The 14,133-nt window shown below is 36.5% G+C and overlaps 1 protein-coding gene across 2 annotated transcripts in view; it reads right to left on the bottom strand.

Annotated features, from left to right (window-relative positions):
• The window catches only part of MARCHF5 (membrane associated ring-CH-type finger 5), a 46,620-nt gene that overhangs the window by 13,184 nt on the left and 19,303 nt on the right, over positions 1-14,133 (bottom strand). For both annotated transcript variants that reach the window (XM_081104331.1, XM_081104330.1), the window contains one exon: positions 2,058-2,188. In XM_081104331.1, coding sequence (XP_080960457.1) covers positions 2,058-2,114 — 57 coding nt within the window. In that variant the 5' untranslated portion in view covers positions 2,115-2,188. The remainder of the gene's footprint in view (positions 1-2,057; positions 2,189-14,133) is intronic.

The following is a 14,133-nucleotide window of genomic DNA, read 5'->3' as shown; positions in this document are numbered from 1 at the left end:
ACAAAGCAGGTTAAGAAAATGGGATCTTTTTCAAATCAGTGGTTCTCAATCTTTATCCACCACACTCACCACAAATGACATCTTACTATCTGTGATTCATTCCAGTGACTATATCCAAATTTTTGGGTGTCATCAAGATTTTATGAAGAAGCCTTTTAATACTGTCTCACCATGGCTATTGATGGAGCAACTTCAGAAAGGTTGCTTACTATGGACCCTGACATATACAGATTATGTGCAATTTTTGGAATATTACATATATACAGTAAGTCCTCACTTTAATGGTGTCAACAGGATCTGTAACTTTTAAAAAAATATATTTTTACTGATTTCAGAGAGGAAGGAAGAGGGAGAGACAGAAACATCAATGATGAGAGAATCATCTATTGGCTGCCTCCTGCACACCCCCTACTGGGGATCAAGTCCACATTCCAGGCATGTGTCCTTGACCAGAATCAAACCTGGGACCCTTCAGTCTGCAGGCCGACGCTCTATCCACTGAGCCAAACCAGATAGGGCAGGTTCTGTGACTTTAAAAAAAAAAATATATATATATATATATATATTTTATTGATTTTTTACAGAGAGGAAGGGAGAGGGATAGAGAGTTGGAAACATCCATGAGAGAGAAACATGGATGATCTGACTCCTGCACACCCCCCACTGGGGATGTGTCCGCAACCAAGGTACATGCCCTTGACCAGAATCAAACCTGGGACTCTTCAGTCCACAGGCTGACGTACTAGCCACTGAGACAAACTGGTCAGGGCGGTTCTGTGACTTTTAACTGAAATGATGAATAATGAAACTAACTTTACCATACGATAATTGATATAAACAAGAGTTAAGTTCCTACAGTATCTTATCAACATAACAAAATGATGTTGAATGAAACACTACTTGAGGACTTGCTTTAACTCCCTTTTTCTTCCATGCACTAATTTATATGAAAGAAAAACAAATTATAGCATTTATAAACATAAGTGTGTTTATTAAGTTACTTATGAAATGCTTAACCAATCTAGGTGCTACTTTTAAGAAGCAGTACTTAAGGCAGAAGAGATGGTAAGCTTGAAGTAAGATGTTGAAGGTATTATTTTAGGAAGATTCATTTGAAAGGACAGGTTGATAAAAGAAAATGCAGTTAGAAAACTAATCAAGAGGCTCCTTTAGTCATCCAGGTTATGATGGGAGAATGACAAGAAATCATGAGGTAAAAACTGTGGAAAGGAAGCCACAGAGGTAAGATATCAAAATGAAAACTGCTTGGACTTGGTCAGTGGACTGCATATAGGGAGGGCTATGTAGTAGAAAGTTAAAAGCTAAGAATGTAGGCTATAAACTGAGTAGGTGAAAAAATAACAATAGGAATAAAAAGTATAAATAAATTATAATAGGAACTAAATTTAGGTTTTAAATTGAGAAAGACAAGTTTGATTTCATAATATTGACAGTGAGGTCATAAGAAGTCCTTTTTAAGGAGAAGGGTCATGCTGCTATTGTAGAAGTGGATATGAGGAAAGATGAGGGCAAAAGACATAGATCAGAACACAAAAAATCAGAGATGATAGCTGAAAATCTTTAAGGACGAGGTATAGAGAGAAGAGTCAAGGGCCTGGGACTAAACCTTAAAATGTAAGTCTCTAATCTTCATCTCAACAGTTACTGGAAGAAACAAATTTTCTAATCAATACGACACTGGTTATAAATTGTGGCAATTCTGGACACTAAACAGTTTTTTATATACTTTCTTATTTTTAGATCACAAGAAAGTTATTACTTGTTCAAAATAAAATTTAAAACTCCTTGCCCTGGCTGGTGTTGCTCACTGGTTGAGCACTGACCTATGAACCAGAAGGTCATGGTTTGATTCTCAGTCAGGGCACATGACCAGGTTTTGGGCTTGATCCCCAGTAGGGGGCATGCAGAAGGCAGCTAATCAATGATTCTCTCTCATTGATGTTTCTCTAGCCCTCTCTCTTCCTCTTTGAAATTAAACAAAAAAGAAAAAGAAAGAAAAAAGAGGTAATGTAATTGAATAAAGTAAAATAGTGAACCTGCATTACTGTCACTGCTCCGTAAGTCACAGCTGTCCAATAGATAGAGCCAACCATGATTCCCGCTGCAGCAAATGGACAGGCTTTTGAGATCAGTCTGTCTGCAAGGTCCAAGACGTACACAACTGGACCTATGATACAAAGAAAACAAGCAAAGTTTCAACACAGGACAGATTTTTTAAAATTACTTTTTCAGAAAAGGGGAGGGGGGGCGGCGGGGCATAAAAAAAAAAAAAAAATAAATAAAAAATAAAAAAAATTACTTTTTCAATATTTCCCATATATCTGATGGTTGTTCTGATGCTTTGGAAATAACTTTTACAAATGTGATGGAAATCCAGATTTGAATAGATTTAGAATTTCTCAGTCTTTTGCATGAATAGCTAAATGTTACTTCCTGAATTTAAATATAGCCCCTTTAAACTTTTTCTTTAGCAGCAACCCGATTAAAGCCTCATAGTTGCTGCTTATAAAAGAAGTAGTTCTCTCACTTCTCTTAATAATTACATTGGCTACTACAGAATGAAATAGCTGTTTCAGCTTGCCCTTCCCAAACAGTTCTTGGCCACAATTAGATTCTCTAGTATTTGCTAAGAGTATCATTTCTTTGACTTCAATCATTACTTTCTTGATACAGCCAGTGAAAGTAACTAAGGCTATTTTCTCATAGTTACACAAAGTCAATCTATCTTACTTTGATTTTCAATATGCTATAATTAGTTGAGTATTATTCTCTAATAACTTCTTTAAATTATCATAACACCAGTTTTTATGGCATTTCAACAGCTGTGTGTGCCAATTGTGCTTCTATTATTATGTGCTTAACTGTGAAATTTGACTACTACCTCCCTCTGGAATTTATTTGGGATAGCTACATTTGGAGGTATTCTAATTAACAACCATTTAGCACAATAACAAAATTTGGCTCCAGAATTTTCCAGAGCAGTGGAAGGGTTTTAGTCCTGAATTGGAGGAAGGCCTAAATTTAGAACTGAATATCTAAGTTTAATCACAGGATTATGAAACCTTGATTTAGTAATCAGAAGTTACTGAATACCATCTACATACAATCTATTACTTGAGTCATTTTCTTAGAAATGTACAAGTGTTATTACCTACCTTCCGGGAACTTACAATCTATAGGAGGATACTATACACAGAAATAGTTTATTTGCACTGTACAAAGAAATTAACATAGCAAAACGATAAAATAATGACCGCATAAGAACAAGCATTCATCTTTGGAGCCTCTGATCAATACTTCCCCCTGATGACTGGAGCCAATAATATCACTAAGTCACAAAGAAAGACCACACTGTAAAGTAGAAGGAACATTTGGAGAGACGCCAAAGGATCTATTGATTTAAATTTAGCATATTTATTTTACTATTGTCAAATTCTAACTTACCAAACATTTAAAATTGTAAGATTATCTTTTGGGACCAAATAGATAAAGTAAGCCTAGTTTAGTGCATTCAGTACATACGGATTCTACGTCCTCTAATGATAGCTATCATTTCTTGAGTGTCTACATGATACCAAATGTTGTGCCACAGGCATTACATGCATGATTATTTAATCTCATAATGTAAGGTTTAATCCTTAAAATATGCAAATTTGCTGGGTTAAGTTTAAAATTCCCTCAGAAGGCACAATAGAAGTCATTTTAGCTCTGGCCAGTGTGGGTCAGTTGGTTGGGCATCATCCCATGTACTAAAATGTTGGTTTGATTCCCAGACAGGGGAGATGCCCAGGTTTCGTGCTTGATTCCCATGCAGGTGGCAGCCGATAGATGTTCGGCTCTCACATCGATGTTTTTCTCTCTCTCAAAATCAATAAAAAAATATTTTTAAAAGTTATTTAGTGAGTCACCAAAGATCCCTCAAATGCTGGTATTAAAAATGAAAGATAATGCCGAAACCGGTTTGGCTCAGTGGATAGAGCGTCGGCTTGCAGACTGAAAGGTCCTAGGTTCGATTCCGGTCAAGGGCATGTACCTGGGTTGCGGGCACATCCCCCAGTGGGAGATGTGCAGGAGGCAGCTGATCGATGTTCCTCTCTCATTGATGTTTCTAACTCTCTATCTCTCTCCCTTTCTCTCTGTGAAAAATCAATAAAATATATTAAAAAAAAAAGATAATACTTCAACTTTCCTATTCTCTACTGATAATTTTTTTAATTAGAAAACTAAAGCCACATGAGAACATCATCAGATGCTACAGCACATGTACTCATCTACCAGATCCCATCCTCTCTCCAACTCAAATCCACAGCTCCTTCAATTCTCTCCTTTCCCACATCATTTCCCCCTACTATTTGTTGGATGATTTCCAAACAAACATGTCATTATTTCTTCTATCTTAAAGAAACTCTTCACTTGATTCCCCCCTGCCCCCCCTTCTCCATGTACAAAATTCTTCAAAAGACTTTGTTTTCACTTATTCAATTCTTTCTTGAACCCACTTACCAAAATTGCTCATCAAGGTCACTAATAACCTGTGCACAGCTAAATCCAATCTCAGCTTTCCTCTTATTTAGCCTATCAGCAACAGCTGACAGATATCCCCCTCTTCTTCTTCCTACTACTGGCATATGGTTCTTCACTGCATTTCCAGGGTATCACCATCTCTTGGTTTTCTTTCCATCTTACCAGGCACTAACTTTTTAGTCTCCTTTACTGACTCTTCTTCTTCTTGATCTCAGTGAGGCCCGCCCACCCTGCCAACATACACCTCACTGAACTACCTATTTGATTACTCTGCTCTAGTTTTTTTTCCCCAAAGCACTTATCACTAACATACTCTAATGTACTTACTAACTGTTTCCACATATTACAACAGGGGCTGGAGACTATGGCCCAGCTGGCTGCCTGTTTTTGTAAATACAGTTTTATTGGAGCATGGCTGTATATTTTTTTTTTTTTAAATGTTAGTTTCTTTTTTTTTTTTTTTTTTTTTAATATATTTTATTGATTTTTTACAGAGAGGAAGGGAGAGAGATAGAGAGTTAGAAACATCGATGAGAGAGAAACATCGATCAGCTGCCTCCTGCACATCTCCTACTGGGGATATGCCCGCAACCCAGGTACATGCCCTTGACCGGAATTGAACCTGGGACCTTTCAGTCCGCAGGCCGACGCTCTATCCACTGAGCCAAACCGGTTTCGGCGGCTGTATATTTTTTAACAGAAAAAAGTTCAGTGACTCCTGAATTAGAACAAAAGCTCAAAAAAGAAAATCTTTAGATCTTCCTTTTTCATTATTCTCTCCAGAGCCCATTACAAAACTATTTCCTAACAGTCAGAATCAGAATTCATATGGAAAGAGGTTTTTACATGCTTCCAATGTAACTTCTTTCCTTCCTCTTTTTTAACAGTATACTTGGAATTATCTACTGATGTAGTAAAGCAATTTAATTCCTAAGAAACAATCAACCATTTGGACAAAAACATAATTCTAAAAAGTAATCCATCACTACCACTTTTATCTATCATGAACACAGACAATTTAGAGATATTTGAATATCTTTCCTTTAACGATTTCAGGTTCTAACAAAATGAGCTCAATTTTCTTGCTGAATCATTAGGCATGAATTCTTTTTGCACATGCAAAAGCAAACAAAATCTTCACTCTTCATTTTGGAAAATTTCTACTCATCCTTTGGTTCATAAGCAAAAGATATGCTGGATTAAATGAAGACACTGGCTGGATTTTATGGCCCTTAGTTTTTCTGACAAAATTCTATCTAGGCTTTGTCTTAAGTTTATTTTGTCTAAACTTCTCAAGGCTCTTCCAGATAGACTAGTCCAAGATTAGTTCAATAATTAAAAGAAAGATTAAATGTCTAATGGTATATTTACCATTAGACATTAATGGTAAATTACCATTAGAATAATAAGCTGCCACGCAGAGGAGGTATTTCTGAGAACTTAAGATTATCTAAATAAGCCGAAACCGGTTTGGCTCAGTGGATAGAGCGTCGGCCTGCGGACTGAAGGGTCCCAGGTTCGATTCCGGTCAAGGGCATGTACCTGGGTTGCAGGCATATCCCCAGTGGGAGATGTGCAGGAGGCAGCTGATCGATGTTTCTCTCTCATCGATGTTTCTAACTCTCTATCTCTCTCCCTTCCACTCTGTAAAAAATCAATAAAATATATTTAAAAAAAAAAAAGATTATCTAAATAAGATATTTGGTGAATAACAACAATCACTGAAGTCCTCTGGATGACAGTCCCTAAAATCATACCCTGACTATTAGGAAGCTTATCATGTGCTACTACCCCATGATTTGGGGTCACAAAAGGAAAATAATAATAGCAACTAGATTCTTATTGTCATATTACAACACAAAGAGTTATTGCAAGTAAGGAAAGGCATAACTCCAGTAATTAAAAACCTTAATTCTAATGGGGAGGAAAAAATATGAATACACATACTTTATAAATTAAATATGTGAGGGCATAAAAAGGTTTCAATATTTTAAAAAGGCACATTGAATTTTTAATGCCTTAGTGGGCTTTGCTACTTATGTTTTCAATAGTATTGTAATTACACATGGATGACAATTAAAAGGAAATCCATTGTGAATTCTTTCATACAATAAAAATACTTTTGGCCTGGCTGGATGGTTCAGTTGGTTGGAGTGTTGTCCCATGCACCGACAGGTTGTAGGTTTGATTCTGGGTCGGGGTGCGTATGGGGAGGCAACCGATTGTTTATCTCTCCCTTTCTCTCTAAAATCAATTAAACAACATATCCTCAGGTGAGGATTAAAAAGAAAACTTTTGTAAAGAAAATAACTACACTAATATTTTGGGTAAATTCAAATTTTCACATTTCATATATGAATGACAGCAAATAGTGAGCTGAGAACTACTGGGGACACTCCTAAGTTCATGTCTACTGAAAAAGTAGTAGTGCAGCGGTTCTCAACCTGTGGGTCGCGACCCCTTTGGCGGTCGAACGACCCTTTCACAGGGGTCGTCTAAGACCATCCTGCATATCAGATATTTACATTACAATTCATAACAGTAGCAACATTACAGTTATGAAGTAGAAACAAAAATAATTTTATGGTTGGGTCACAACATGAACTGTATTTAAAGGGCCAGAAGGTTGAGAACCACTGTAGTAGTGAGTTTTATTGGACAGCACTATGAACCCAGATTTGCTACAGCTGCGATTAAAATTCAAGTCTATGTGTATGAATGGTATTAAAGGCATATCTTGGAAGATACAAAATTAATGAACTAAGGGCAGGCAATACTTAGCATTCAACATCTGCTGGCACTACTTACAATAATACCCAGAATTCCTAGGACCTTTTTCAAGGACAGATACCCTGACCAATTCCTGAAAAATAATTTCTATGTTATAAGTGCTGTAGCTACTAACACAGAACATAATTTAATGAGCATTTTTAGGTAATTCATAAAGTAATTAAGAAGATTATAGCTCCTATAAACTCCAAGATTTCTATTAAGTGACCAATGATTTAAAGAGAATCAACAAGCAAAAAGCTACTCAAGTTTTCAGGTTTTTATTGTGTTGTTTTTTCCTTTGCATTGAAAAAACAATTTTGCCCTGACCCAACTTAAATGCCAACTTGCTAAGTCAAAACATCAGCCCTACTTTCAGATTCAGAACTGCAAGTTTGGGAGGCCAAGAGTCCAACAACATAGGTTTAAACTTCTCTTCTTGCTCCAAGTCTTTTTGTTGCACTCTGTTTCTGGAATGTCCTGTCTCTATTTTGATTGAGTCTGTATGCAAACCCAACTACCCAGTGAAAACTAACCTAACCTGATAGAGGTTGATTGACTTAATTGCTCTACCCACCCTGTTCATGTCCCAAGAGGCTTCCTTTACACACTATTCCACAAAATGCACTTACCCCTTTGCTTGTGCATAATGTTAGTACTTTATGTTCTTGTTCAATGTTTGCTCAGTTGTCTCAATATCCTTTATGTCTGTCCATGCCAGCATCATCTTAGACTGAAAACTCCCAGGGGGCAGGGGCCATGTCTGTTTAACTCGTTTTGTACAGTGCCTAGGATAGAACCATGTACAGATAGGTGCTTAAAAATTGCTTTCTGATGATGATTGGCATCACTCTCAGGACTCTCTAGGCCACAGCTATCTCAGCACATGGTACTTGGCAGTACATCAGGACACTTTGGTCTGTTCTACAGAGCACCAGAATATAATGGCATAGGAACTAGTTGTAGCACTGGGGCAAGTCTTTGACTCAATCCATTGTTAAAAAAAGAATTTTTTAAAAAAGGTATTAATTATATGGTCCCAAATCAACAAATGTGGATTTCATTTGAGGACGAAATAATATCACAGCAACCAACTCAATTAAAAGTATGTGGGAATCCTCATGGGACAGTAAAGAGTTTTAACTCTTTCCCTAGCATTCAACACTGTTTTTAAACTTGACTTTGGAGGTGAGGTCTAAGAAGCCTCAGACAAGCTTATGTAAGTTTCATCTTTGACTGCTCTACTTGTAGGTTGAGAGTTGACCATTTTTATGTAAGAACAAACACCCTGCTAAGTTACACTGCTTGATAACAAGTTAGTCATCAGACTGTAAAAAGGAAGAAAGGATATGTTGTTCTTGGACAATTTTTTAGAAAACTAATCTAATAATTGATCAAAAATCTCCCAAAACAAAACAAAAACCAAACAAGCTTGAACAATAAAAGATTCAGAGTCAAAGCAAATGAGTACTATTCCTCCATGTGAATATACATAGCTTATCACCATGAGCAGTAACTAAAGACCATCACAGCAGTTCTTTTATAATTACAGTTTGTGCCAAGGGAAAACTTAAATTTATCCTTAGAGTAGAATAGCCCATAGCATATTTGTGGGTTATAAGGTCAACTACTAAGTACTTATTAAGCACCTATTGTACACATAATATTTTACTGTGTATTAAAATAAAGGCCTCTGCCTCCAAGGAGCCTATAATCTAGTTAGGGACAAACAATAAATTCACATTAAACAACTGAAAAATTTTAAGGCAAAGTTAATAATGTATGATAGTATGGTACAAACTATACAGATACATGTTAATGAAATATTAAGATTAAAGAGTTTTTAAATTGCCATATGTATTTACTAATGAACAGAAGTGAATCTTAACCTAGACTTGAAGTTGATAATCTGGCGAGGGAGAATGCTAAAAGACCTTTAACTAGCTAAACGACTTTATTCAAAAGGCTTATATATTTTTTAAAAGGTGGTATACCAGTAAGGTGGGGTTATTTGATAGAAACCTTGACCAGATTTTTGAAGAACAAGACACAATATAAAAGAGCTAGTTAGAGAAAACTAATCTTATAACAGATTTAAAGTCAGAATAAACTAGAATAGAATCCACAAGATTTCGTATCCAAAGTGGAATACAAAGAAAGAAAAAGTATCAAATCTAGAGAAGCTTAATATAGGAGTTAAGTTAGGAAAGGATGAAAAAACATTAAAACTTATTAGAAGAAAGGCAAGTTTCGTCTGCTTTTTGTAGAAAACCATACCTAAGATATTCAATTCTTTGAACTTCAAAATAAAAAGCTGAAAAAGTTCAAAGTGTAATGAAAGAAACACCAAAAAAAGATGACAATATTAATTACTACATAAAAAAATTAGACATTTTCTTTAAACATACCTACAGTTTTCAAGTTTTCCATTATGATAATTACTTTTATTAGTAAGGAAAACTACTTTTTAGAGAATAACCAAGGGTATCATAAAGTTCAGCTTAACCATAACTTCAAGGAAAGTGAACCTGACATTATGGTTTCATTTTCATTACAGGAGCACCTATTAGACTCCTTAGAAGGCAACATAACAAGGTGGGTAAGCATTATGTAGGGTCTGCTGTGTGAATCTGGACAAACTGGTATTTCCAGACCTCAATTTCTGCATCTATTCAACGAAGATATCTACCCGTTTTTGTGAAAATTAACATAAAGTAAAAGAAGCTCTTAATAGAGTACTTAGTGTTATGCAGTAACAATCAAGATTTCCTGGCTCCATGAATTTTCCTCCCCTTTCTTGTCCCAGACCTTTAAGCAAAAAGGATCTATCCTTTATTTCCTACATGAAAATTTCCCGAAAGTTTTGTTTTTATACCAGAGCCATATACCAGTTTTTTTCTCAAACATACATCTTATATCAGAGTTCTATCATGCTTATTAACTTAGTTTACTGTTTTTGAAAGAGTAGCTGATGTGCATTTTTCTGATGATTAGTGATGTTGAGCATCTTTTCATACACTGGTTGGCAATCTGTATGACTTCTTTGGAAAAAATGTCTAGTCAAGTCCTTTGTCCATTTTTTAATGATTGTGTGTGTGTATGTGTGTTTGCTATTGAGTTATATGAGTTGCTTAGATGGTTTGAAAATATCTTTACCTATTTCATAGGGTGCCTTTTCATTTTGCTGATTGCTTATTTTGCTGTGCAGAAGCTTTTCAGTTTGACGTAGTCCCACTTATTTATTTTTGCTTTTGGTACTTGTATTTTTGGTGTATCTCCAACACTCATTACTAAGACCAATGTCAAAAGCTTCTCTCTTTTTTTTTCTAGACGTTTTACAGTTTCATGTCTTAAATTTAAGTCATTAATCCATTCTTAATTTTTATGAGTGGTATAAGACAGAGGTCCAATTTCATTCTTTTGTATGTGAATAGCCAGTTTGCCCAACACCATTTATTGAAGAGACTTTCTTTCCTCACCGAGTATTCTTGGCTCCCTTTTCAAATATTAGTTGAACACACATGCACAGGTTTATTTCTTGGCTCTCGATACTGCTCCACTGGCCTTTGTATCTGTTTTTATACCAGTACCACACTGTTTTGATTACTAGAGATTTGTAATATCTTATATAATAAAGAGGTAATATGAAAATTAAACCTCACGCCCTCACAAGATGGCTGCCTATGAACAGGCCGGCAGGGGGGGTTAGTGAGGGACGACCAAATGACTGAACAAGCAAGCTGCGTGCGGTGACTAGGCTGGCAGGGGGGGCGCAGTTGGGGGCGACCAGGCCGGCATGCAGAGGCATTGAGGGGCAACCAGGCTGTCCAGGCAGGTGAGTGATTAGGAACCAGCGGTCCAGGATTGTGAGAGGAATGTCCGACTGATGGTTTAGGCCCAATAAACCAGCAGCTGGACATCCCCCAAGGGGTCCCAGATTGGAAAGGGTGCCGACTGGGCTGAAGGGAACCCCCCCCCCCCCCCGCCACGAATTTTGTGCACCAGGCCTCTAGTAGTTTTATAGTTTGAAATGAGAAAGTGTCATGCCTCCAGCTTTGTTCTTTTTTCTCTAGATTGGTTGGGCTAATAGAGTTCTTTTGTGGTTCCATATAAATTTTAGGATTTATTTTTACTACTTCTGTGAAAAATGCCGTTGGAATTTCAATAGGGGTTATATTGAATCTATATATGACTTTGGGAAAAATGAACATTTTTACATTAATTTTTCCTAATCCATGAATATGGGGTATCTGTCCATTTGTGTCTTCTTCATTTCTTGTATCAATGTCTTATAACTTTGTTTTATTCCTAAGCATTTTATTTCTTTTGATATTATGTGAACTGGCTTTATTTTATTTTTCAGATAACTTATTGTTAGTATATAGAAATACAACTGATTTTTGTATGTTGATTTTGTACTTGCAACTTTACTAAATTAGCTTATTGGTTCTAACAAGTTTTTTTTTTTAATGTGAAAGACACCTTTTTTTAAAAGATGTTTTTACTGATTTTTAGAGAGAGAAAGGGAGGGAGATATGGAAACATCAATGATGAGAATCATTGATTGGCTGCCTCCTGCAGGTCCCCTACTGGGAATCGAGCCCACAACCTGGGCATGTGCCCTGACCAGGAATCGAACACATGACCCCTTGGTTCATAGGTTGTCGCTCAACCACTGAGCCACCACAGCCAGGCTAACAAGTTTGTTGTTTTTTTTGTTTTTGTTTTTTGGGAGGGGGGTTAGTCTTTAGGATTTTCTACATATAAGGTCATATTATTTGCAAAGACAATTTTACTTCATTCTCTCTGATTTGGATGCTTTTTATATCTTTTTCTTGCCTAGTTGATCTGGCTAGGACTTCCAGTACTATGTTGAATAGGAGTGTGAAAATGGATGCCCCTTGTCTTATTGATCTTGGCGGAGAAGCTTTTGATCTTTCAATGTTGGGTATGATGTTTAGCCATGGATTTATCGTATGTGGCCATTATTATGTTGAAGTGTTCTTTTATTCCCAATTTGTTGCTTTTTCTGCATCTATTAGATTATGATATAATTTTCATCTTTCATTCTGTTAATGTGGTGTATCACATTCATTCATTTGTAGTAAATCATTTTTTTAAAAAATATATTTTTATTGATTTCAGAGAGGAAGGGAGAGGGAGAAAGAGATAGAAACATCAATGATGAGAGAGAATCATTGATCTGCTGCCTCCTGCATGCCCCCACTGGGGATCGAGCCCGCAACCCAAGCATATGCCCTTGACCGGAATCGAACCTGCAACCCTTCAGTCCACAGGCTGACGCTCTATCCACTGAGCCAAGCCGGCTAGGGCTGTAGTAAACCATTTTTGCATTCTAGGTATAAATTCCACCTCACCATGATGTACGATCCTTTTAATGTGCTGTTGAATTTGGTTTACTAGTATTTTGTTGAGAATTCCCATCTGTATTCATCAGGGATATTGGCTTGTAGTTTTCTTGTAGTGTCCTTATCTGGTTTTGGTATCAGGTTAATGCTGGACTTATAAAATAAGTTTTGCAGTATTTCCTCCTCTTCAATTTTTAAAGAGTTTGAGAAGAACTGGCATTTGTTCTTCCTTAAAACTTTGGTAGAATTCACCAGTGAAACCATCTGGTCCTGGGCTTTTCATTGTTGGAGGTTTATGACCTCCTTATTTGTTATTGTTTTGTTCACATTTTCGATTTCTTCATGATTTAGTCTTGGCAGGTTGTATGTTTCTAGGAATTTATTCTTTACCTCTAGGTTATTCAATTTGTTGGCAAATAATTGTTAAAAAAAAGTCTCTTATGATCCTTTGTATTTCTTTTCTTTTTTTTAAAAAAAAAATATATTTTTACTGATTTTTTTACAGAGAGGAAGGGAGAGAGACAGAGAGCCAGAAACATCGATGAGAGAGAAACATCGATCAGCTGCCTCCTGCACATCTCCCACTGGGGATGCGCCCGCAACTAAGGCACATGCCCTCGACCGGAATCGAACCTGGGACCCCTCAGTCCACAGGCCGATGCTCCATCCACTGAGCCAAACCGGTTTCGGCGATCCTTTGTATTTCTGAGGTGTTAATTATAATGTCTCTTCTTTGTATGACAAGTGTACATTATATGCTTCATGTTGTGATGTAATAAGTACATAGGACCATCTATGAAATATTCTGCAAAAACCATACAACCAATTCAAAACCTCATCAATGAGACCTAACCAATCTCTGGGTATTTCCCTGTCCACTGTTTGTTCTTTTAACTCTACCCTAAAGTTTGCAGATTGTGTGTGTGTGTAGGGAGGGAGGGAGGAAGACAGGGGAGGGGGGGAGGGAGAGAGAAAAGAGAAACACCCTAGAATAAAACACCAGAGATTTGTAACAAGAAAAGTACTTGGCATCATGGCTGGAAGGCCTGGTAAAAAGACTTTTCATTGAATTTTGGTCCATGTGAATGCATTATCTGGAGGGAAAATACATAAAGTAACTCAAACATTTAAAATAGTTAAAGGAAATACTTATTATGAGATATTGTAGTTGCTGCACATTTTGTTTCACGTATTTGTTATTCCTTTCCATTTCCAGCAGGGCAAATATCAAGACAAAGAAAAGAGTACACCATCCATGTTATTCATTAATAGTATCTAAAAGATATTCAAATTAACATTATCCCTATTTCCTTTTATGGTACATAAAACTACTTCTTATTCATATGTGGCCTGGTATCAGTCTCACTGAGTGACAGTAACAAGAAATTTAGCAATTTAAAATCCTGGCTCCTTCACTTACTTGCTAAAAGCCCATGGGCTTCCATTAAAT

This window comes from Myotis nattereri (assembly GCF_964212035.1).
Source record: "Myotis nattereri genome assembly, chromosome: 13".
NCBI lineage: Eukaryota > Metazoa > Chordata > Mammalia > Chiroptera > Vespertilionidae > Myotis > Myotis nattereri.
This window is presented reverse-complemented; position numbering and strand designations above follow the sequence as displayed.